Source organism: Stenella coeruleoalba (assembly GCF_951394435.1).
Source record: "Stenella coeruleoalba genome assembly, chromosome: 1".
Classification (NCBI taxonomy): domain Eukaryota; kingdom Metazoa; phylum Chordata; class Mammalia; order Artiodactyla; family Delphinidae; genus Stenella; species Stenella coeruleoalba.
In genome coordinates, this window is record NC_137169.1 from 87,910,115 (window position 1) to 87,936,270 (window position 26,156).

Sequence of the window (26,156 nt, forward strand, 5' to 3'; positions counted from 1 at the left end):
TAATTTACAATGTTGTGTTAATTTCTGCTGTACAGCAAAGTGATTCAGTGATAAATATATATATTTTTTCATATTCTTTTCCATTATGGTTTATCATGGGATATTGAATATGGTTCCCTGTGCTATACAGTAAGACCTTGTTGTTTATCAGAGTCTGAACTCTTAACCAGTGCTATGCTGCCTCTCAAAGGAAGATATTTTTGTTTCCCCTGTTAAAGTGTGAGTTCCTTGAGGGCTAGAATGAAAATTGTTTTTTTGCTCTTGCTGCCGTTGGAGGAAGGTGGTGAGGAAGAAGGGAGCTTCTCAGCACCTAGGACAGTGCCTGGTACACAGTAGGCATTCATAAATATTTGTTGAGCTGAACTGGCCTTGAATACTTTTAACTAAAGAGTCTGGACTGTTTTTCCTATAAGTCAAGGGTCAGCAAACTTTAGTTGTAAAAGGCCAGATAGTAAATATTTTAGGCTTTGCAGGCTACAAGGTCTGTCACATTTATTCATTTCTGCCCTTATACCACAAAAGCAGCAACAGACAATTCTTAAACAAATGAGAATAGCTAAATTTAATAAAACTTTATTTACAAAAAAAGGTAGTGGGCTATCTGGCCCACGGGCTCTAGTTTTCTGACCCCTGCTATAGGTGATACAAATATACAAAAAGTTTCTAGACAGAAAGTCTAAAAACGCTGAAACTGTGTTTTAAGAAGATAACTGTGATGACAATGTAGTGAGATGGAGAAGAGCTAGGAGTTTCAACATTGGGATCAGGAATTACGCCCTCCCTTTCTTTTATCTTTCTGTAATCATTCTAGAACACAGCTGTCCACAAATATAAGGCATGTATGTAATATTTAATTTTCTAGAAGCCACATTAAAAAATTAAAAGAAACATAAATATTTAATTAACCCTATAGATCATTTTTGTCACCTTAACACATAATCAATATAAAAACTGAAATATTTTACGTTCCTTTTTTCTCCTAGTAAGTCTTCAAAGTCCAACATGCAACTTTTATGCACATCAGTTCAGCTTAGCTCCATTTCAAATGCCCAACAACCACAGTGGCTCCCATACTGGGCAGCACAAAAGAATGATCAACTAACCTATAGATCTGCATTTACAGCTGCTGGTCTTGGTACCATCTCCTTGCCTGGCCTGCCAATTGATTCTGAATCGAATTCTGCACTATATACTACTTTCACATTACTGGCAGCTCAATATAGCAATGTCTTCGTTTTTTATATGTCCCATTTCCACACCATTTAGTCTTCACACACATTTTCACACCTGATCCTCCTAACAACCAACCATGTAGGTAGGCCTGCTATATCAGCTTTACAAAGGAGGAAACTTACAGTTCAGAGAAGTTAAGAGACAGCTGACACTCAGTGGTGGAACTGAAACAAAATTGAAATCTCCTGACTTCCAGCCAGATCTCTCTATTTAAGCCTCAACAGCACCACCTCTTTAGTCAGTTGTAATTTCGCATTTACCTGTGAGACTGGCCTTTACTTCCTCCCCCACTGGACTGTGAACTCCACGAACACAAGGACTTTTTCCTGACCATTGTATCCCCAGGACCCAGCAAGGCGTTTTGCAAGTATGCAGTATTTGTTGAATGAAAAAATGAATGGATGAAATTGTAGTTTTCCCCAACTGTCTTTAGTCTATTAAACGTAATCTATTTTTAGTAACTAATGTGAAAAAAAGGCAATACCATAAAGTTGATTTTTTTAAAATCGAAGCTTAAATTTACTTCCAATATAATTCAAAGAAGAAAAAAAAAAAAAAAAGGCTGGGAGCCAAGGCCTGAGTTCTAGTGCCCGCCCTGCTGTAAACTCGTAAGCCCTCGAGTAAATGAAGTTCTCTGGGCCAGAGTTCTTACCTGTCAAAAAGAGAGAAAGGGGCTATACTGTCCACGAGCATGTTCAGCGATAAGATCTTTTTTTTTTTAACGTGATGCAGGTCAGCGTCCCATTTCTCACACCCTTCCCTCCTCAGCAACGGCGGACTTGGTGAGAGGTAGCCACTAGGTCCCAGCTAGGTCTCCCTCCACGTCCCGGGGACTCCTGCCGGACACCCAGCCGCACGCCGGGGCCCACTGGCTGGAGCCGCCATCTTTCCCCCTTGGCCCGACCCCAACCGCCATCCGCGGGCACGGGGTAACGCTGACCTCACCTCTCCTCGCAGTCTTTGCATTTCACTTGCAACGGGACGAGGTGCTGGAAGAGAACCTGGCTCATGCTGAACCGCTTCCCCGGCAGGTGTGCGGGAAACTCCAAGTGCGGCCCGCAGCACTAGCCTAAAAGACGTCCGGGTCCTGTTAAAGTTTGAGTTTGGCGCTCGGTTTCCGCGGAGGAGGCGGGGAAAAAATAAAACAGAGGGGCTAGGCGGGAAGTTTGGACCTCGCCAGCCACCATCAGCTTCTTCCGGTTATTTTCGGCGGATGGGGCGGTAGTTCCGGGCATTATCCTGCGTGGCTGGACCCGAGGCAGACATATTTGTTAAGGGAAGGAGACCCGAGAGAACCTGACAACTTTTCTTCTCTTCACCCGATCAATGCTTGCCACCCGAAGTGAGACCTGAATTATGGCGGCTTCTGCGCCGACGCCGCACGGAACTGGCTTTCCAGCAGAGGGGCGATGTGGCTACTATGTGGAAAAGAAGAAGCGCTTCTGCAGGATGGTGGTGGCAGCAGGAAAAAGGTTCTGTGGTGAACACGCTGGAGCCGCGGAGGTCTGGTATCGCCTTACCCTCTCGAGAGTCGGAAATAAGTTTCCTGGTCCGGCACCTCCCCTCTGACAGATTTCTGCTTCAGTCCCCTGGATTTTCCAGCTTTTCCTGCGATAAACGCAGTCCTGGCCTCCCTAGGGAGAGATGATGAGCCGTAGTGAAGTGCAGTGTTTTCTTGTACTAAGTAAGGCGCCAGCAGTGACCCGTTTATCTTGATACCAACTCATGGTAATGCTAGATTTTAGTTTTACGGCAGACTACCGCTTCTTGCCCTCCGCTCACTCTCCGCCTTCCTGATGGGAAATGGTGGTTTAGAAAGAAGAGTGATCAAAGAAGCATCCCAAGGTTTCACTAATTGTGTTTTCATTGTTCCGTGAGTGATAATAACTTCTTGTCAATGCGGTTGAGAGAAACTTTTTAAATTTTTTATTTAGACGTACGGTCTTTTGAAAGCAACTAATAACTACTTTGCTGAAAAGGGGAAGGAAAGATTTAAAAACATGTAAGAATTGACTCTCCTTTTAAAATTGAGAACAGAAAGTGTACAGTTTTTGTTCAATTATGCTTATGATTGTATTGTCAAACAACATATTTTTAGTATGTGTGTTTCTTTAGGATATATATGATAGGAAATTTAAAAATCAAGAACAGTAAAATGCTAATAGAAAAAGAGCATGTTTAATAGGTTTTAGAAAGATTAAACCAAAGAGACAAGCATCTGATTTTATGCCTTCTGAATGTCCAGTATTATTTACATTATTTTTCTTTGTTAGATGGTTTATCCTTCTAGGCAATATCCAGTACAGATAACCCCAGAACCCCTTCATCTCCTACTGTCCCTCATAGCTATAGCTCTAGTTCATATTTTGATTTGGCTAATATTTGCCTAGGGTGAAGTGTACTGAAACAAGCTTATTCTTGTTTTGGAATGTGAGTGACCTGTGATTTATGGGAACTCTTCGAAGTACACTCTCTGTTGTATTGGCTGGTTTTGAGAGCACCAGCAAACATCCCCTGATTGAAAAATGAACTTTCTGATAGGAGGAGGATTTTGTTCTCACTCTAAGGCCTTACACTTCACCTTAATCAGACACCCAGAGGTGACTGCAGACGGTGACAGTGGTAGAATATGAATAGATCCTTACAGGGTGATCCATATTCCTGGAGAGGAATGACATCATGTTATTAATCCCTTGAAAAAAGACTGCAAAACACTAAGTGGAAACAGTTTCCATGACTATGATTTGGTTTTCAATTTTGGGCATCCTACTGAATCTGTAATTTATGTTATAATTGGATGTATTGTTTCCGTCTTTTTTTTTCTTAAGTGTCATATATGGCTGAGATCACTTGTACTCAGTTTTACCCAGTGGTTCTTAAATGGGGCTGATTTAGCACCCCCAGACAATGTTTGAAGACATATTGGTTGTCACAACTGAAGAGTGTTTCTTGCTTCTAGTGAAGAGAGGCCAGAGATTCTGCTAAACATCCTACAATGGACAGGACGAAAAAGAATTATCCAACCTGAAATATCAGTAGTGCCAAGGTTGAGAAGCCCTGTTTGTAAACCCAAATAATAAATGATAAAAGTGCTTTTCTCCCCTACTCTATCATTAAGCTTTGGGAGGTTAGTATAGAGTCTTCTCTTTCATGGAGGTTAGACTTTCAAGTCAGCAAATAGGGAAGAATAATGTACTATATTTTCAAAAGATACTGAAAAGTCTCTTAGGATGTTCGTGAAATTCTGTGTACATAGTTTCATGAATATGCTGGGAGGCAGACCAGAACTGAAATAAACTGAAAAAGGAATTGTTAATGCTAATCGTGAACACTTAGCATTTACTGTATGAACAGCACCATGCTAAGCAGTTTTGTTTTGTTTTTTTAACCTATTAGCTCACTTAATTTTTACAACCCTTAGGAGGTAAGATATATTATTCTCATCTTTCAGATGAGGCAGTAAGACTACCTCAGATTGTAGAGTTAGGAGCTGATAGTTAGGAGCCTGATAGATAGAACTGGGAGTCATACCTAGGTAGTCTGGCTGACCTTTGGTTTTAACTGTTATACTATCCTGTTATATACAGATTCATGTCAGTGTTGGGTAGACTTGCCAACACTATTAATTCCTTTTTTTTTTCCTGAGTATATGTAGTTAAATCCGTGTAACTTAGAAACGAACAGGATGTAACTCTTCTATACTAAAAAGTTGCAAAGCTAGTAGAGTAAGGCCACATACCAAATGGTTAAAATACCATATAGACAGTCCCCAACTTACAATGAATGGTTCGACTTATGATTTTTTTGGATTTATGATGTTGGAAAAGCGGTAGGCATTCAGTAGAGAGTGTACTTTGAATTTTGAATTTTCATCTTTTCCGGGGCTAGCGATATGCACTGCTGGGCAGTGGCAGGGAGCCAGGGCTTCAAGTCAGCCACGTTATCATGAGGGTAAACAAGTAATATGCTTACTACCATTCTGTACCCATACAACCATCTGTTTTTCACTTTCAGTACAGTATTCAATAAATTACATGAGATATTCAACACTTTATTATGAAATAGGCTGTTAGATGATTTTGCCCAACTGTAGTCTAATATAAGTGTTCTGATCACATTTAAGGTAGACTAGGCTATGCTACGATGTTCAGTAGGCTAGGTGTATTAAATGCATTATTGACTTAAGATATGTCAACTTATGATGGGTTTATCAGGTTGTAATTCCATCATAAGTTGAGGAAGATCTGTCTTTCTTTGTTTCTGAGATACTTTTTTTTTACTTTTTTTTTCACATTTTAACATCTCTGAAATTCGAATGCTTCTTAAAATCAATGACATGTTATAATTTAAATTGGCAACATTTTTCCTTTCTTAGTAATACCTAAAATAATAGTGTATATTATAGTCAGTGCTGTCATAGATTCAAAATTCCATATGTAGGCCTTTTCTATAACGTGTTTGAAGCTATAGACCCTGGTTGTCCAAAGCATTATTTGCTCAGATATACATAAACGAGCTACACCAAAGGTGTTTTTTTAATTGAAGTGTAGTTGATGTACAGTGTTATATGTTACAGGTGTACAATACAGTGATTCACAATTTTTAAAGGTTATACTCCATTTATAATGATTATAAAATATTGGCTATATTCCCTGTGTTGTACAATATATCTTTGTAGCTTATTTATTTTATACGTAGCAGTTTGTACCTCTTAATCCTCTACCCCTGTACTGCCCCTTCCCCCTTCCCTCTCCCCCCGGTAACTACTAGTTTGTTCTCTATATCTGTAAGTCTGTTTCTTTTTTTGTTATATTAACCAGTTTGTTGTATTTTTTTAGATTCCACATATAAGTGATATCCTACAGTATTTGTCTTCCCTGTCTGACTTATTTCACTTACTATAAAACCCTCCAAGTCTATCCATTTTGTTGCAAATGGCAAAATTCCATTCTTTTTATGGCTGAATAGTATTCCACTGTGTGTATATGTGTGTGTGTGTGTGTGTGTGTGTGTGTGTGTGTGTGTGTGTTTGTGTATATATATGTATATATATATACCACATCTTGATCTATTCATCTGTTGATGGACACTTAGGTTGCTTCCATATCTTGGCAATTGTAAATAATGCTGCCTTGAACATTGGGGTACATGTATCTTTTCGAATTAGTGTTTTTGGTTTTTTTGGATCTGTACCCAGAAATGGAATTGCTGGGTCATGAGGTAGTTCTGTTTTTAGTTTTTTGACATTCCTCCCTACTGTTTTCCGCTGCACCAATTTACATTCCCACCAACAGTGTAGGAGGGTTCCCTTTTCTCCACATGCTTGTCAACATTTGTTATTTGTGTTCTTTTTGATGATAGCCATTCTGACAGGTATGAGGTGATATCACATGACACTGGAGATTTTTGTTGTTAAACTCTATGACCTGATTTTGCCAGTGTTTTGTTAATGTCCTTGTAAGGTTTCCTTACCTTGTTTTGGGATAGCATAAGCTTATGATTACACTGAAGTTGTATCTAGTATCTTGATATTTTATTCAAATAAATATGCCTTTTTTTTTTTTTTTTAATTAGGAAGAAAATGCTCGGAAAAGAATCCTGTGTCCTTTAGATCCAAAACAGTAAGTATGGGTCAGAGAAGGGTTTTTCTGTGCTGGAAACAGTGATTATCACAGTCTTATTTTAAATAATTTTCTCTTTAAATTTAGCACAGTATATGAAGATCAACTAGCAAAACATTTGAAAAAATGTAACTCAAGAGAGAAGCCAAAACCTGTAAGTGTTTGATCAGTAAAACTGAATGGTGAAATGTGTGGTATGTAATGTTTATATATACTTAGTAGATTACAAATGTGAATTTTTAACAAGGAGGCTTAAATATGGCAAATACATTTGAGTGTATATAAGACATCAGATTGTGAATCCACTTAGACTCCTAATTGAGATAACAGAATTTTATGCAAGAAGAGTGGTATTCAGAGAATAATTCCACAGTTTAGTTATTCAAAAATATTTACTTAGTGCCTACTAAATTCATTTCAATAAAATATGATCCCAGCCTTCATGGAAATTACTTGAGACTGGTAAGTAACTTGTAAATAATGGGCATTATTTAATAAGTTCAATGAAAGAAGTAAGTACACATGTGATAAGAGCACATACTTGCATTAAAATTAAATCCAAGGGGTCAAGAAAGGCTTCCCAGAGGGAATAACACTTGAGCTAAGTCTTGATTTGGCAAAGAAAAGAAAGAAGAATCTTTCTAAGTGGAAAGAACTATATGTGCAGAGGCAGAAATTGAGAAACCACTTGAGGTTTTCAAGGAACTTGTACTTATTCTAGAAGATACAGGGAACCATTGAAAGATTGCAAGTGAGGAAATGGTGGGGTCAGATTTATCTCTTAGAGCAATGTGGGAGGATGGCTTGCAATCAGAAGGTCTAGTGAGGGGGGCATTGCTGCAATCCAGGTAGGACATGATAAGAGACTGAATTAAAGAGGATGGAAAGAATATAGATAAATGCAAGAATTATTTAGGTAGCAGAATCAATAAAAGTTGTTGACTGATTGGAAATTCGGAGTTGGATATGTGAGTCCGAAACTCAGTAGAGGGGTTGGGCGAGTAATAAAGATTCAGAAGTCAAATACATACAGATCATAGGTGAAGCTTTGGATTTTTAAGTTACCCAGGGTAAGAGATTAGTTAGAACTGGGGGGAAGTTGGGGGACTTGTTTATTCAATAGATATTAATTGAGCTCTTACGCCAGACATTGTACCAAGCACCCTGCTTAAAATAACATGAAAATCTAGTGGAAGGGATAGAAAATACAATATTATATGTGTTAAAATAGATTAAGTACAGAGTGCTATGGAAGAATAAAGGAGAAGAGCCTAACCCTTTTGGGAGAGGACATAGGGGTTTAGAGAGATGGGAAAGGAGTCAAGGAGGCTTTTCTGAAGGAATGTCATAAGATGAGACCTAAAGGTCAAAGGAGAGTCATCCAGACAAGGAAGAAAACATGGGTAACTCACATGACAAGTATGAAATACAAGGGGAGAGCTGAATAGAAGATGAGAGGTAGACAGGAATTAGAGCATGAGACCAAGGACAGAGCTCTAGGTGACACTGACACCTAAAAGAAACGAGTGATCAGCTATGTCTAGCATCACAGTGGAGTCAAGTAAGGTAGGGACAGAAAAGAATCCGTTGGGTTGGCTATATGGCAGTTGTTAAAGATCAAAGAGTTTAGCAAAATGCATGTTAAATAGAGTGGAGTGGGCAGAAATCAGACTGAAATGATACATGAGTAAATGGAAGACAACGCAGTAGAAATCTTAAGTGTCAACTATTCTTTTAAGAAACTAGTCTATGAATGGAACTTGAGAGGTAGAATAGCAGTCAGAGAGGAAGGTAGGACAGAAGGAGTGTGTTTTAAAATGGGAGGGACTTCCCTGGCAGTCCAGTGGTTAAGATTCCACGCTTCTAATACAGGGGGCATGGGTTCGATCCCTGGTCAGGTAACTAAGATACCATGTGCCGCGCGGTGTGGCCAAAAAATGAATTTAAATAAATGATAGATAGATAGATAGATAAAATGGGAGAAAAGAGTTTTATTTGTATGCTTAGAGTAATGAGCCAGTAGAGAAGAAGAAGTTGGAAATAGAAGAGGGCATCACTGTTAGTGTGAGGCTCCCCAGGAAGCAGGCAGAAATAGGGTACAAAATAGAGGTCGAAGGGAAGAAATAGCTCTTCCACTTACGTAGATGGGAAGTAGTATAAGATGGATATCAGTTCAGGTAAATTTGAGCTGACAGGAGGTTAATTGAGAAAGATGTCATTTGATAGCTACACTTCCTTGCTGAAGTAAGAGATAAGGTGATTAAGGGAGGTGATGGTATAGTAGGAGATTTGAGGAGAGAGGTAAAAGTTTAGAATTAGAGTTATGCAGAATAATTGCTAGGCATCTTTGAGAGTCAGACTGATGGAGATACTGAATTTGAACTGGCACCAGTCCAAATGACTGAGGAGCTTTGCTTCAGCAGTGTTCAGCAGTTTTAACTTTCAAACTATTGGGAGTTAAAAGTCATATTAGGGCTTTCCTGGTGGCGCAGTGGTTGCGAGTCTGCCTGCCGACGCAGGGGACATGGGTTCGTGCCCTGGTCCGGGAAGATCCCACATGCCGCGGAGCGGCTAGGCCCGTGAGCCATGGCTGCTGAGTCTGCGCGTCCGAAGCCTGTGCTCCACAACGGGAGAGGCCACAACAGTGAGAGGCCCGCGTACCGCAAAAAAAAAAGACAAAAAAAAACCCCAAAAAACGTCATATTAATGCAGGCATTCGGTTTTGTAAGGGTGGGTTTGACAGAGAACCAGATTGTGAAAGATAATGATAACAATGGTACTGAGTGTCCAGACTGGGTGGCATGAAAGGGAAGCCAGAAATTAGCTGAGAAAAAATAGACTCTTTAAAAGGTGAAACTCTTTAAAAGGTGAAAGAATATGATTAGGAACAAGAGAATCACTGTACTTTGTACTAACATAGTACAAAGTTATAGTCAAAGAATGGGCTAATGAAGTTTAAGGTTTCAGAAGTTAAATGGTTCATAGTAACACCAGAATCTAGAGGCCCCCTGAAAGTATTTGCCAAAGTGGAGCAAAGGTCATTAGAATTAAAAAGGTCAAACAGAGCTGTTTGTTGGATGGCTTGAAAACATAGTCAGATTGGCTGAACTTAGTGGAAAGAACAGCTTGGTGTCAAAGTTCTTAATGAATATTGGATAATGACCAACAGATTGATAGTTGACAACTGCTGGGAGAATTAGAAGATGTTTAACAGCCCACTGTTTCTCAGTGGGGGCTTTTGGCATTTCGAGTGGGACAGTCCTATCCTGTGCACTTTAGAGCATCCCTGTTTTTAGAATTCCTGGCTTCTGAGTGGAAGATGACAAAGGCCCTTGTCAAGAAGTATGAAGGATTTGAAATTTAATCTTATTTTCAAGCTAACAAGTTAGCCTACCATAGGATTGTGGATGCTGGAAGAAGATATGAGACTCCTGGGTCAGAGACAAAGGGCTTTATTACTCGCTGCACAGCAAGCAATGTGAGCTTCTTGTCTGCATCAACTCCCTTTGATCCCTAAGTGCCCTGAAGTTGAAGTGGTCTTGGTGGATGCTGCACATGTTTGTGCACAGCTTGTGTCATAGCTGAAGAAGGCCAAGCTTAGGAAATACATCTTTTTAAATGAGCAGTAAGGAAACCTGCCTCACCTTTGTTCCATAAGTAGACATTTCTTTATTGTATTGTACAATAAGCAGGCCTGCCACTGCTCTAGAAGGAGACACTACTTCTGTCTTCCAAGATTGATTGGTATACAAATGTCCTTGCAAAGATAGTCTAGAATAGAGGGGGGTCAGTGCCTTTGCTTATAAGACTTACAGAAAATTGAGAGACCTGTAGATAATTGTCTCCCAATAGCACCTCTCAGTCATTTTGAGAACAAAATATCCCCATACATTTCCAGATGCCTCCCAAGTGAGAGCTAGTAGGACAGATGGCATAAGTTTAAAAAGAAAAATATTTTTACATAAAGATGTGTAGAAGATTGTTTCCTTAATTTCTCCTTCTGACCTTTCATTGTTAGTGCATAGGAATGCCAGAGATTTCTGTGCATTTATTTTGTATCCTGCAACCTTACCAAATTCATTGATTAGTTCTAGTAGTTTTCTGGTGGCATCTTTAGGATTTTCTTTGTATACTATGTATATATCATGTCATCGGCGAACAGTGACAGTTTTACTTCTTCTTTTCCAATTTGTATTCCTTTTATTTCTTTTTCTTCTCTGATTGCTGAGGCTAGGACTTCCAAAACTATGTTGAATAAGAGCGACAAGAGTGGACATCCTTGTCTTGTTCCTGATCTTAGTGGAAATGCTTTCAGTTTTTCACCATTGAGAATGATGTTTGCTTTGGGTTTGTCATATATGGCCTTTATTATGTTGAGGTAGGTTCCCTCTGTGCCCACTTTCTGGAGAGTTTTTATCATGAATGGGTGTTGAATTTTGTCAAAAGCTTTTTCTGTATCTATTGAGATGATCATATGGTTTTTATTCTTCAGCTCATTAATATGGTGCATCACATTGATTGATTTGCATATATTGAAGAATTCTTGCATTCCTGGGTCAAATCCCACTTGATCATAGTGTATGATCCTTTTAATGTGTTGCTGGATTCTGTTTGCTAGTATTTTGTTGAGGATTTTTGCATCTATGTTCATCAATGTAGTTTTCTTTTTTGTGTGATATCTTTGTCTGGTTTTGCTATCAGGGTGATGGTGGCCTCACAGAATGAATTTGGGAGTGTTCCTTCCTCTGCAATTTTTTGGAAAGGTTTGAGAAGGATAAGTGTTAGCTCTTCTGTAAATGTTTGATAGAATTCACCTGTGAAGCCATCTGGTTCTGGACTTCTGTTTGTTGGAAGATTTTTAATTACAGTTTCAATTTCATTACTTGTGATAGGTCTGCTAATATTTTCTAATTCTTCCTGGTTCAGTCTTAGAAGAAATTAAGGAAACAATCTCATTTACCATCTCATCAAAAGGAATAAAATACCTAGCAATAAACCTACGTAAGGAGGCGAAAGACCTGTACTCAGAAAACTATAAAACGCTGATGAAAGAAATCAAAGATGACATAAACAGATGGAGAGATGTACCATGCTCCTGGACTGGAAGAATCAACATTGTGAAAATGACTATACTACTCAAAGCAATCTACAGATTCAGTGCAATCCCTATCAAATTACCAATGGCATTTTTCACAGAATTAGGACAAAAAATTTTACAATTTGTATGGAAAGACCCTGAATAGCCAAAGCAATCTTGAGAAAGGAAAATGGAGCTGGAGGAATCAGGCTCCCTGACTTCAAACTATACCAAAAATCTACAGTAATCAAGACAGTATGGTACTGGCACAAAAACAGAAATATAGATCAGTGGTACAGGATAGAAAGCCCAGAGATAAACCCACACACACATGGTCACCTAATTTATGACAAAGGAGGCAAGAACATGCAATGGAGAAAAGACAGCCTCTTCAATAGGTGGTGGTGGGAAAACTGGACAGCTACATGTAAAAGAGTGAAATTAGAACACTCCCTAGCACCATACACAAAAGTAAACTCAAAATGGATTAAAGGCCTAAATGTAAGACCGGATACTATAAAACTCTTAGAGGAAAACATAGGAAGAACACTCTTTGACATAAATCTCAGCAGTATCTTTTTGGATCCACCTCCTAGAGTAATGAAAATAAAAACAAACAAATGGGACCTAATTAAACTTAAAAGCTTTTTCACAGCAAAGGAAACCATAAACAAGGCAAAAAGACAACCCTCAGAATGAGCGAAAATATTTGCAATTGAAGCAACAGACAAAAGATTAATCTCCAGAATATATAAGCAGCTCATGGATCTCAATACCAAAAAAACAAGCAACCCAATCAAAAAATGGGCAGAAGACTTAAATAGACATCTTTCCAAGGAGGACATGTAGATGGCCAAGGGGCACATGAAAGGATGCTCAACATCACTAATTATTAGAGAAATGCAAATCAAAACTACAATGAGGTATCACTTCACACTAGTCAGAAGGGCCATCATCAAAAAAATCTATAAATAATAAATGCTGGAGAGGGTGTGGAGAAAAGGGAACCCTCTTGCACTGCTGGTGGGAATGTAAATTGATACAGCCACTGTGGAGAACAGTATGGAGGTTCCTTAAAAAACTAAAAATAGAACTACCGTATGACTCAGCAATCCCACTACTGGGCATATACCCTGAGAAAACCATAACTCAAAAGGACACACGCACCCCAATGTTCATTGCAGCACTATTTACAATAGCCAGGACACGAAAACAACCTAAATGTCCAACGGTGAATGGATAAAGAAGATGTGGTACATATATACAACGGAATATTACTCAGCCATAAAAAGGAACGAAAGTGGGTCATTTGTAGAGATGTGGACAGACCTAGAGTCTGTCATACAGAATGAAGTAAGCCAGAAAGAGAAAAACAAATATCGTATACTAACTCATATATGTGGAATCTAGAAAAATGGTACAGATGAACCTACTTGCAGGGCAGGAATAGAGACATAGACGTAGAGAATGGACATGTGGACACAGGAGAGGAAGGGGAGAGTGGGATGAATTGGGAGATTAGGATTGACATACATACACTACCATGCGTAAAATAGATAGCTAGTGGGAACATGCTAATAAAGCACAGGAAACTCAGCTTGGTGCTCTGTGACGACCTAGATGGGTGGGGTGGGGGGGTGTGGGAGGGAGGTACAAGAGGGAGGGGATATAGGTATACATAGAGCTGATTCACTTCCTTGTATGGCAGAAACACAACATTGTAAAGCAATTATACTCCAATTAAAACAAAAGAGAAAGAAAAAAACATGTAGAAGAAAAGTGATGACTACCCCAGTTAGCCCCTCAGTAAGAAGAAAGAATGTTGCCTTTACTTTCAGGTATGCATGGAGGTTATCTTCCTTACCTAAGTGTCAGGCTTTAGTTAAAGCAAGCAGGTTGAATACGTGTTCTGGAAACAGTTTGAGAGAAGAAATGAATTTATTAAAAATGGAATACCCCTGTGAATTTCCTGGTGGTCCAGTGGTTAGGACTCGTGCTTTCATGGCCAGTGGACTGGGTTCAATCCCTGGTTGGGGAACTAAGATCCCACAATCCACGTGGCATGGGCAAAAAAAAAAAAAAAAAGGAATACCCCTGCACAGATTCCATTGCATGCTGGGACACAGTGGAAAGGAAGGGGAGAAAAGTAGTGGGATGATGAGATAAGAGGAAAGAAATGCAGAACAGTGTTTAGTACACTATGTATAACATGAAACCCAGGTAAAATCTTATCACTCGTTTGTTTACTAATAGTTGTAGTTAATTTTCTCTTATAGTTTTGCCAGTCATCCAACAAAATATTCTAATACCTGCTTTCTTCACCTGTTCCACTTAATCACTGGTTTCCGTTATTACCCATATAGGTAAAGGTAGCAGCATACAATCCACATGTTACCTTTCTCTTATCTGCGTAACTAAAGCCCATTGCTATGCATAATGTCCCAGGAGTTGTTTTCACTTTCAAAACAGAATTTGTAAAAATTGTGCTATTTCATTCATCTATATCTACGTGGTCTAATATGGTAGCCACTAGCCATTAACTATGGCTATGTAACTATTAAAATTTGAGTCAATTGAAATTAAATAAAATTGAAAATCCAGTTCCTCAGTCACACTAGCCGTATTTCAAGGCTAATAGCTACCAAGTTGGCCAGGGTAAATGTAGAACATTTTCATTGTTGCAGAAAGTGCTATAGGACAATGCTAATCTAGATCCTTACCTAGGGTCTCTCTCTCTGAAAATGGACTATAAATATCTCACTATGTTAATTTAAACAACATAATATCACAGGACATTTCTATTTTAATTAGTATTTTAAAATAGAAGAAATCAGACCTAAACCATTGTAATATTTTTTCTTATCTCTGCTTTTGGCCCTGCTGCCTATCTGATAAACAGCCATTTGTAGTTGGGTCTTTGTTTTTGCTTTAACCATTAGCAAAAATGACACAGTCCTCAGTCTATGCTGGAGACAGGTAAAAACTTTAATAAAAATTACTAATGAATTTCTTCAGACTATAAATATTTATTCACATAGCCACCTCACTAGAATGTAAGATCCGTGAACACAGAGATTTTTGTCTGTACTATTCTCCACTGTGGTAAATCCTCAGCACCTAAAGCAAGTTAAGGACCATAGTAGTCACTCAGTAATTATTTAATGAATAAATGAACGGGAGAAAGGGAGGATGGCAGGTACAAAGTATTGGAAGAAGGCACGGATCAGTTTTTCAGCTTAATTTTTGTGAACTCGTCACGTTAATAACGGTATTGTTATGGTTTGGTTTTGTTTTTATTCAGGACTTCTTTATTCAAGATATTAATGCAGGCTTAAAAGATGAAACAGAAATACCTGAACAATTAGTAAGTACTTGACTTTTTAATTTTACAAAGTATTTATGATCATCTCCATACTGTAAATAAGCTGTGTTCCAATTTTTGGAATAAATTAACTATTTTGATTTAGAGTGCATTTTCTTATAGAATCAATGTTATTTATTAGTTCCCAGACCAGCTCACGCCCCATTTTTGTATATAGGTTCCAATTTCTTTTCTCTCTGAAGAGCAGATGGAAAACTTAATTAAGAAACTGAGAAAAGCAAGTGAGGGTAAGTCTGCCTAAATTTGCAAGTTAAATTTTTTTAGAATAATCAGGTGGTATATGAGTTAATTCCACTGTGGTTTAAGAGATATTACTACCATTGTTTAGAGCCCTATGGTTTCATGTTTGGTTGTTTAAGCTTTTGTGCTTTTATTTGGCACAGGTTTGAACTCTACACTTAAAGATCAAATTATGTCCCATCCAGCGTTGCATGATGCCCTTAATGACCCTAAAAACGGTGATTCTGCAACCAAACATCTGAAACAGCAGGTATGTTTAGCCATAGTAACTCTACTAAAAATGGCCTTTTTGTTCATTTGTCAAAGCTAACATTCTGTTGTTTCTAAATATAGTTATTAATGAGATTTTGTTTAGATTATCTTTCAGGGTACAGAATCCCCATTTCAAAAAATGTATATAAAAATATATAAAAATCCTTGGAATGGATATGGTTCTGAGTATTACATGTTAAATATTTAAAAGCAAGAGAAAAGCTTTAAAGCCAAACAAAAATTATCAGTGTGAACATGCTGCCCTATATAGAAATTATCTTGCTATTTTCCCATTTGAGCCGAATGTTTTTGCTCTAGTTTATAAAATAATCTCGTGAAGTTTGCAGGCTTCTATTTTAGGTAACATTGAAAAATTAAAGTTACTTGGTCCAAGAAGATGCTTTGTTGAGTTTGGAGCAGGAAAGGGAAAATTATCTCATTGGGTTGATATTGCCTTAAAAGATGCTGAAAAAGTTCACTTCATCCTAGTAGAAAAGGTGACCACAAGATTCAAGGTAAGTGAAATCATTGTAGTCTATTGGTAACCAAACTTTGTTTGCACTTTTCTTGTTTGGAAAAAAAAAATGATACTCAGAAACAGGCCTCTTAAAGAAAATGAATTTTTTTGTGTTTATTTGATTATAGCTTTTTATTCTAATTATATTGATGATTTAAACTGAAGGTAAATTTTTTAATCTAAATTTTGATAGTTCATTGATCTGAGTTCTTAAAATATTTACAGAGACAAGAAATTATGTGGAAAGAGCCAAGCTCAAGCTAGGAGTTAAAAGTCTTAAGTCCTAACCTACATCTGAAACTTACCAACTATTTGTTCAGTAAACATTTATTGAGCATACCACAAGCACCTTAATAGATATTGGGTAAAGTCAAATAAGACAACGTCCCTATGTTCTGTTACTTATATTGGAAAGAAGAGACAAACAGATAAATGATTATAGAAAAGGGTTAAAATATGAAAAAAGGTCATACAGAGTACAGTGTAGGTTCAAAGGAGGGAGTGACAAGTTTTACTGCAGAGAAGGGCTGGTGAATGGCTACACAGAAAAGGTGGTGCTTGAGCTATATCTTGAAAAGTGGGTATTTGCTAGATACAGGGTTTGAGAAGCATTCTAGGAAGCAAGAAGAGTGTAACTAAATGCCCGAAATGGCAGGGAGGCATGGAAACATTTCTGTGTGATGGAAGTCCATGGTGCGAAGTAGAGTTCAGCAGTGATGAGATGGGAGAGGAGGCCTAGACTCTGGAAGGGCTCATATTTTATGCGAAGGGAGGAGTTTGACTTTATCCTGCTACAAGCTGGGGGTACAGTGGAAACAAGATTTAATTCTTGTCTTCAGGAAGCTTACATCTAATGGGACAGACTTATAAGTATCTTGGCTCAGTATGCTAAGTGTCTTATGATAGTGATAAGTACCAGATGCTATAGGAGTGTGAAGATAGAGTGCCAGCCTCAGTCTAGTGTGGGTCACTGAAGTTTTCCTGGAGGAGGTGGTAGCTGAGAGGAGATTGAAAGAATATATAAGAATTAGTGAAGTAAATAGAAAAGGGTTTTAAAAGTTCCTCCTAGCAGTACCATTGAAGCTGTGTCAGAAGAGTGTGAACCTTGAATTAGAGAGATTAATAATAAGATCATTATTATCCAGTAATCCAGGTAAGAAATGGGCCAGAGCTAAGGATGTTGCAATGAGATAGAGAGGAATGAAAGAGTGTGAGAAATGTTATGATGTTGGAAGCCCCGAGACCTGGTGACTTGTTATCCATTAAGTGTGAAAGAGGAGTTCTTCTGGTGACCTTTTGTGCCTTAAGTGACTAAGTGGTGTGCTTCCCTCAGATAGGGAATACAGAAGAAGGAAAGGGAAAAATAGTTTGGAGGGAGAAATAATGAGTTCAGTTTTGAATGAACTTGCTGTTGAAGTAGAGCTATTTATTATCTATGAACCTTAATTCCTTCATCAGTGAATTGGGAATTTTTAGAGTTAAAGGAAATAATGTGTACATATTAATTTATAAAATGTTCAAGTCTTATAAAGATGTACAATATTGTTATTTTGGAGTTTTCATCACAGAATATACAATCTTAAATTTTTTTAATTAACAATTCTACTTTTTAAACACTAAAAACTAAGATGGAAAATTATTTGCTGTGAATTTTGAAAACAAATAGAAATCTTTTTTCATAAAGCTTTTGTTCTTTTTTTACATAAAAGGCATTGTTATAATAATGTTCTATTTGCGCAGGTAGATGGCAAACACAGAAAGAAAAATTCAGTGTTTGAGAGACTTCAAATTGATATTCAGCACCTGTGTTTGAGTAAGTTGCATAACTTGCAGTTGCTCGTCCATAAATCATAGAAATTTCAAACTCTGAGGGTTGCTTAGAAATCCAATCCCACAGAACACTGCTTCAGGGAAAACAGAGATTAATCCTTTGTTAATATAGAATGTTATATCTAACATTTAGGTAAATATAAATAGAATTAGGGTTGAAACTTTAAGAAATTGTTTTTCAGTATCAACTAGGAATGAAGTATCATACTAGGGAATAGCTTAAAAGTTTTGAGAATATGTCCTTATGTTGCTTCTTTATCCTGTTTAAATTAATTACTGAGTCTGTTCATACCATACACTAGCCTTCTGCCTATAGTTAACATGACTTTAGCTAAACTATTACAGAAATGAGATAGTTCTCTGCCACACACACACACACACACACACACACACACACACACACACACACCAGTCATACTCTTTAATGCCCTTTCTGTACCTTTTGGGTTTCCCTGGTGGCGTAGTGGTTGGGAATCCGCCTGCCGATGCAGGGGACACGGGTTCGTGCCCCGGTCCGGGAAGATCCCACATGCCGCGGAGCGGCTGGGCCCGTGAGCCATGGCCGCTGAGCCTGCGCATCCGGAGCCTGTGCTCCGCAGCGGGAGAGGTCACAACAGTGAGAGGCCCGCGTACCGCAAAAAAAAAAAAAAAAATAGTTTTTCATATTATTTAAAATGAAAATACGGGCTTCCCTGGTGGCACAGTGGTTAACAATCCACCTGCCAATGCAGAGGACACAGGTTCGAGCCCTGGTACGGGAAGATCCCACACGCCACGGAGCAACTAAGCCCGTGTGCCACAACTACTGAGCCTGTGCTCTAGAGCCCGCAAGCCACAAGTACTGAAGCCCGTGTGCCTAGAGCCTGTGCTCTGCAACAAGAGAAGCCACCACCACAATGAGAAGCCCACACACCGCAACAAAGAATAGCCCCTGCTTGCCACAACTAGAGAAAGCCCGCACGCAGCAACGAAGACCCAATGCAGCCAAAAATAAATAAATAAATTTTAAAAAATAAATAAAATGAAAATAATGCAAACATATGCCAGCAACCTCTTCTGCTAATTTAAATTCAGCCCTGTGACGCAAACCACAGCTGGCCCCTGTAGTAAATAAAATTTGTTTATTGAGTTAATAGTTAATTTAAAATTTTGTTTACTTGGTCTTTTAAAAATGTGTTTGTTTTAAGGTCCTATTGTATAGCACAGGGAATATTCAGTATTTCCTGGTAAACCATAATGGAAAAAAATATGAAAATATACATATGTATAACTGAATCACTTCGCTGTACAGCAGAAATTAACACAACATTGTAAATCAACTATACTTCAATTTAAACAAAAAGGTATAACTTTAAAATTTGTATTTGTTTTAATACATTTACCAAGTATTCTGTTAGTTTCTATCTTCCTGAAAAATTCTCTCCTGGATCCTTCAGATACATTCCAACGTAGACTGGGTGCCCTCTGTTCCTGGAGCACAACTGTCAACCTTAAAATTCTCTTCATTTTCATCCTGGGGATTCCCTTCACTCTCCTAGGTTGGGATTTATTTTTCCACATCTTATCACATATCTTCCTCTATGGATTTACTGTCTTTGGGGAAAGCACCTCCTCCTATAGCTTCCTGAGAAACAATTGGATTAGAGATAAATTTGAGACCTTGCATTGTCTGAAAATATCTTTTACTTTACCCTTACACTTGATTTGTCTGGGTATTTCTATTTCTAAGAATTTTGAAACTATTACTCCACTAGTATTGTTGTTCAGAAGTTCAGTGCCATTCTGAGTCCTGATCCCTTGTGTGTCATCTGCTTTTTTCTTTACAGAGATTTATAGGTTCTTTTCTTTGTCCTCAGTGTTGTAAATTCTCACAGTGATGTGTCTTGATGTAGTTATATTTTTATCTGTTGTACTGGGCAGTTGATGGACTCTTTTGTGTATAGCAGTGATTCTCAACTAGAAGCAGTTTTGGCCCTCAGGGAACATTGACAATGTCTGAGACATTTTTCGTTGTCCTAAGAATGCACATGCTGCCAGCATCTTGTGGATACAGGCCAGGGAGCCTGCTAAACCAGAGACCTGCTAAATATCCTGTAAGGTACAGTATAGCTCCCGACAACAAAGAATTATTGGGGCCGAAAGTTAATAATGGCAAGGATGAGAAATCCTGATTGAGAGATTCCAGTATTCTCAGCTTTCTGGGAAATTTCCTTGCATTCTTTCTTTCATAATTTTCTCTGCTCCATTTTTTCTTTTCTCCCTTAATGGAAGAACTTTTATGATTTAGTTATTAGACCTCCTGGAATGGTTCTCTACTTTTCTTGACTTTACTTCTCTGTTCTATATCTTTTGCCTTTTTTGTATACTTTCTCAGATTTCTTCAACTTAATTTCTTCTGTCATAGTTTTAATTTCTAAGATTTTTTTCTCTGAATTTATCTTTGTAACCTGTTCTTTTTTCATAATTATACTATCTTTGTGAGGATATTAATGATTTTTTTTAGAAGTATCCTCCCTTCATATTGTATTTTCACTAAGTTGCTCTTTTCCATTTGTTTTGGTCTGTCTCTTTCAACTTAGAGGCTCTGCTCAAACATCTGTGCTTTTTGATGGTGTGTTCATAGTGAGGACTGAGGGACTAAGAGCTCTGAGCCTTCAGGTGGAGTTGTTGACTCTGAGCTCCAGTTTGGAATGACCTGTCTAGAACATGATCTTTCCTCTTGGGCTGGTCAGGTTCCCCAGAAAAGACTCTTCTGATCACCTGCCTAGAGGGTAAAGGTCTGATTACCAACATTCTGGGACCCAGTGACAAGAGCTTAATCTATACGCATACTCACTTAATCCTGCTATTTTACCACACTTCAACTTTCAACTTCCTATTATCCTTCAACCCAGTGACCTCCTGTTTTACTTGCTTGAGAGAATTAACCTACAGTTTTCCACCAGTTGGTAAAGAGGTAGTCACCAGGTGGCTATGAGGTGAGGATCTGATTACTTGTTAAATAGACTTTGTGCAGGCACACTCTGTTATCAGTAACTAACTCAGCTCTACTTCCAAGGTTCCTGATGCCCCCAATTCCATAAGGGCTTTCTTAGACAACCTTTCTCTTCACCCTGATTGAGGATAAGTTTCTTGAACCACCTTACACAGGCAAACTATTCCAGTTGGTACCAATTTCTTCTCCTAGTATGTGATATCATCTGAAAGCAAGCAACAAAGAATTTGAAATATTTACTAAGGACCTCCATTGGACAATTCACTGTGCTGGGCGCTGTAGCTGGATTTGTAGGGGGAAACATACTTTTCATTTCAGAATCTTAGAAAAAGGAAAATGAATAGGGAGGAAAAAATGGAAGCCATAACTGTGATATACTACATTTTACTGCATTACCTTGTAGATGTCTTTTTTTATTTTACTTTTATACTACTATTATGAATATTTTCTTTTATTCATATTCAGAACAGTGTGAAAGCTAAAATATCTTATCCTTGATTATCAAGATATAATGAAAGCTATATCTTTAGTTTGATTATAATATTGAATATAGTATTCTATAATATAAAGTGTCGGTTGTATTATATGTATTTATCATATATATTAGTTATGCAAAATAAATCTAGTAAGGAAACTTTTGAGTCCTTTTATCAATGGGTAATAATATTTAGCAAAATAAGGCTTCTACAGGGTAAAGTCCTGAGTCAGTATAGAAGAAATAGCATTGGCCTAAAAGTCAAGAAATTAACTCGGGAGTAAAGAACCAGCTGGGGGCGAGGTGGGAAGAAAAGGAAGACAGAAAAATTTTTAACTCTGATTCTGGCTATGTCCGTAGCCATCTGTGTTACTTATCAAGTCACTACATCTTTGAGCCTCTTATTCCTAAGCTATAAAGTGAGAATTTTTTGTCTGTGTCTCTTTCAGCCCTAAAATTCAAAGATTCTAATTAGTTCTCTCTTTGGGAGGCCACTTAATGCCTTAATTCACAAGAGAGCTAACTTAGTTCTCATTTCTTTTTATTTCAGACAAGATTCCTTTGCTAAGCAAAGAAAAACTACCTGTGGTAGGAATTGGAAAACATCTGTGTGGTGTGGCAACAGGTATGTAAACATACTAATAATGTCGAGACGAACACATTAAGTTTTAGCTTAACATGGTCTCAAATATTTAAAGAGTCTCTTTTCAGTAGTTTTTATCCTTTGTTTGCAACTGATTAATCTTCATAGTAGCACTGGCCCTGTATTATATCAGATTTAGAGCTTTCCTACTTATCTGCTCATTTTGGCCATTTTGCAGGATGAATTAAAGAGTTTTACGTGTAAATACTGTGTCATATGGAACCTTAAAGTTCGTTGGGTTATACTTCAACCAAAAAGAAAATAAACCATTTATGGAAACTGTATGATTCTATCCCAGAAGCTACTCATTTTTTTAGAGGAGTTGCTTGGGAAGGACTCTGAAACTTCTCCCACTAGAAGATGATTATGTATCAGGATTCTAGGGAAAACAAAAATGGAAACATTAAGATGTGCCTTACCACTTGGATCCATCGGATGTAGCATGATAAAGTAGAAAGAACATGGGCTTTGAAATCAGATAGTACAGGGTTCAACTTTGCTGTATAACCTTGGCAGATTACTTAACCTTTCTGAGCTTTGGTTATCTCGTCTGTAAAACGAGGATAACAACATATAATTTGCCAGTTTACATATAAAGTGTCTGGCACATATCAGTGCTCAATAAATGTTAACTATTGTTATATCTTCTTCTGGCTTCTGCTAATTTCATGTCTACCCATATGGGGAACTTGGAGCCTCCATAAGAGTTATTCAAGTTGGCTGGAGATGACTTTAAGTATTATATATGTGTTGTCCTTCATAGTTTTTAGATGATTTTCACGTACCTTGTCTCATTTAACTCTCATAAAAGCCTTCTGAAGTAAGCCAGTTCTATCCTGGGGAGGAAACAAAAAATGCTCCTTTACTCCTACCCATCTAACCCAAGTTTCTCAGAAATCTTATCTACACTGGCCATTTCTCATTGTTCCACACACTTTTTCCCTCCTTGATTCACTCTATCTGAATTCTCCCTTCATCACTCTATCATCATCTTAATGAAAAATCTCTGCTATTGTTGCTTACCCTTCTGGAAATTCTGTTTTCTTCTCTTTTGTGACATTCTTTCCTGGTTCTTCCCCTACATCTGTACCATTCTTTCTGTATATCTCATGGTGTCTTTCCACTACTTGTCCTTTAAATACTAATACTCAGACCCATCTTCCACACACCTAATGTGTCTTTCCCCTTCTTAAAACTATTCAGTAGCTCCCAGTCACCTACACCTTAAAGTCTAAGCTCTTTAACATGACATCCTAGTCTTAATCTGGCCTCTGCCTTCCTCTCTTTGACACTTTCTGCCTCTATATCTATTGGTCTATACATTCTAACCCTTCCCGTATACTATAATGTGTCCATTTCTAAACTGATCAATTTCTACTCCTTCTTCAGCTCATTGTCACCACTTTCAGGGAACCTCCCTAAATAAGATACTCCTCCTTAGTGTTTATCATAGTTGCCTCTGCATATCTGGAGCTCATTGTATATTAATTTTCTGTTTATATATCTAATTCTGAATGAATTTGTTCAGAATTTATTTATTTATTTATTTATTTATTATTTGAATGAATAAATAATCTTGGCCACAAATGTGCTGTTTCCTTGTCCCTTTCTAGGTACGTGGCTTTGTCCCTCAAGTTCTCTGTAAAGGAGGGGGTTGAGATGGATTGCTAAAGCTCCTTCTGATTCTAAAATAACTTCATTCTTTTAATAATTTTTCTGATTATACCCATTTCTGAAAACCATTTACTTAACTCCAATATAAGTAAAACAGTGACTGAATATCTTGTCAGAAAATAATAGTTTATAAAATAATAGATCAGCTATCGCCTTCTCCAAATAACACGTTCCTGATAGTTTGTTGACTTAACTTCATATATTGTACTATATATACTAGTAAAATATCAGATCATTTACTATTCACTTGTGACATCTTGGGATAATAAAGTTTAAAAATACATATGTTTTTGATTGATCAAACACAGTGTGACATTCTAATCAGACAGAAAATGTGGATTTTACAGCATATATTTGGAGTCTTTCCGGTATTGTCAATAATATAGCAGTCGTCAGTGGGAAATTATCATAATCATCAAAAATCCATTTGTTTAGTTTTTAAGTGGACTATAAATTTTTCATTTTAATATAGAGTTCACTTTTCTCTAAGTTTGTGTTTATTAATCATCATACATCCACAAAGCCTTGCACATGAAAAGCATTCAGTAACTATTTGCTGAATGAATGTATAACTATAGTAAGGCTACTCAGCAAGGCCTACTTTCCACCTTCTGACTCCACTCTTCTCAACTCTTCACTATTTGCTGTGAACATCTTATATTTCAAGACTGACACCTAACATCAACTTAGCAGATGCTTAGCCAATGCCTTTCCTCTTTCTTTCTTTGGGCTCTTTAAGCTCAAAACTTCCCTGGAATGTTAAATATAGAGACATAAATTTTTTCTATACAAGTCGTTTCCTTAACAAGGGTAGGAGAAATGAGAGCAAATTTGATTAGTTGGACAAAAAGTTTTACAAATTTTAGATCTTAAGCTTCACACAGTTTTTTTGGGGAAGTTGACTTTATGCAGAATAAATCATTAGAGAAAATGGTACAATAATGAGAAAAGGGCAAATATGAACAAAGTTGATAATACATGAAAGAATTAGTACAAGTATAGAGCTAAGTAAGTTTTTGTTGGGCTTTTAAAAACCATACTGCCTAATAAATGTAAAAATTACTTATTTTTAAAGATGATGTGGTTTGGGGGGCCACATAATTGTGTTTGCAGATCTTGCATTACGATGTTTGGTTGAAACCTATGCTGCCAGTTGTGAGGAAAGGAATGAAGAACCTTTAGCCAAACGCGTAAAGAATGATAAAACAGAAAAAGAAATTAACACTTTGGCCAAGGAAGGAAATGAAAAAAATATCCCAGAGAAGTGGACCCCTGTGGCTGGCATTGTTATTGCACTCTGTTGTCACCACAGGTGTGATTGGAGACATTATGTGGGCAAAGAATATTTCAGGGCTCTAGGCCTTGGAGCAGTGGAATTCCACTATTTCCAGCGAATGAGTAGTTGGGCGACTTGTGGGATGCAAAAAACATCTTTGGAAGCTTCAAATATCTCCACAAAAAGAAAAGATAAACAGAATGATGGCAGTGAAGAGCATGATGATGGAGGATACAGAATCACAGATGACAGCACTGAGAGTTTGCCTGGGTAAGTGACTACTTTGAAATGCACAACACTAGGGCAGAAATACTTTATTATTACTATACTTTATTTTTAGATGAATATTACCAAAAATTCATTCATGAAAATATATTTTACTAAAAAAAATATACATATATTTTACTAATTTTAGAATAAGTTAAAATATACACACTTTAACTGTGGCATTAATAAAACATATCTTGGGAGCATGGGACATAGCACATAGTATGTTGTGGGTTATTTAGCAGCTTATCAATGAATAAGACTAAAATAATTTGTTATAAGGTTTTACAGAATTTTAACAATGTGTTGTGTGTGTTTATTCAATTTAGGTTTCTTAATGTTGAAGAAAAGAAGAAAATAGGGCATCTTTGTAAATTGCTGATTGACCAAGGCCGAATCAACTATTTACAGCAGAAAGGATTCAATCCCGCTTTACAGTACTATACAGACCCTCTGGTGTCTTTGGAAAATGTATTGTTAACTGCTTTACCAAATCATTCTTCATCACCAGAAACAACTGCTTAATGGAAAAGAAATTTTGAACAACATCTGTCTTCCACCAAAAAAAATTTTTTAATTGTATTTTTATATTCATGAAAATATAATTTAAATAGCAGATAATATGAACTTTAAAAAATGTGGCCTCGTTGAACTTTGGTAATGGCTTTGTTTTT

General features: G+C 37.4%; 2 protein-coding genes across 6 annotated transcripts in view; one reads left to right on the plus strand and one right to left on the minus strand.

Annotated features, from left to right (window-relative positions):
* The window catches only part of SASS6 (SAS-6 centriolar assembly protein), a 51,848-nt gene extending 49,500 nt beyond the window's left edge, over window positions 1-2,348 (minus strand). The window contains exon 1 of one of the 2 annotated variants that reach the window (XM_079902323.1): window positions 2,179-2,348. In XM_079902323.1, the coding sequence (XP_079758449.1) occupies window positions 2,179-2,243 (65 nt within the window). In that variant the 5' untranslated portion in view covers window positions 2,244-2,348. The remainder of the gene's footprint in view (window positions 1-2,178) is intronic. The other variant, XM_079902322.1, reaches the window with a different exon arrangement.
* A 138-nt stretch (window positions 2,349-2,486) lies between these two features.
* On the plus strand, window positions 2,487-26,007 carry TRMT13 (tRNA methyltransferase 13 homolog; the record flags this gene model as incomplete). 4 transcript variants are annotated; one of them, XM_079902346.1, is made up of 11 exons in its annotated part: window positions 2,487-2,736; window positions 6,808-6,854; window positions 6,942-7,008; window positions 15,233-15,295; window positions 15,471-15,540; window positions 15,697-15,803; window positions 16,153-16,320; window positions 18,063-18,135; window positions 22,173-22,247; window positions 25,053-25,485; window positions 25,812-26,007. In XM_079902346.1, exons 1-11 carry the CDS (start codon window positions 2,590-2,592, stop codon window positions 26,005-26,007), a joined length of 1,446 nt encoding a protein of 481 aa, XP_079758472.1. In that variant the 5' UTR covers window positions 2,487-2,589. The 4 variants fall into 4 exon arrangements, with proteins under 4 accessions (XP_079758472.1, XP_079758473.1, XP_079758474.1 ...); XM_079902347.1 differs by lacking the exon at window positions 16,153-16,320; XM_079902348.1 differs by lacking the exon at window positions 25,812-26,007 and having other exon boundaries at window positions 25,252-25,440.
* Between the last annotated feature and the right edge of the window lie 149 nt (window positions 26,008-26,156).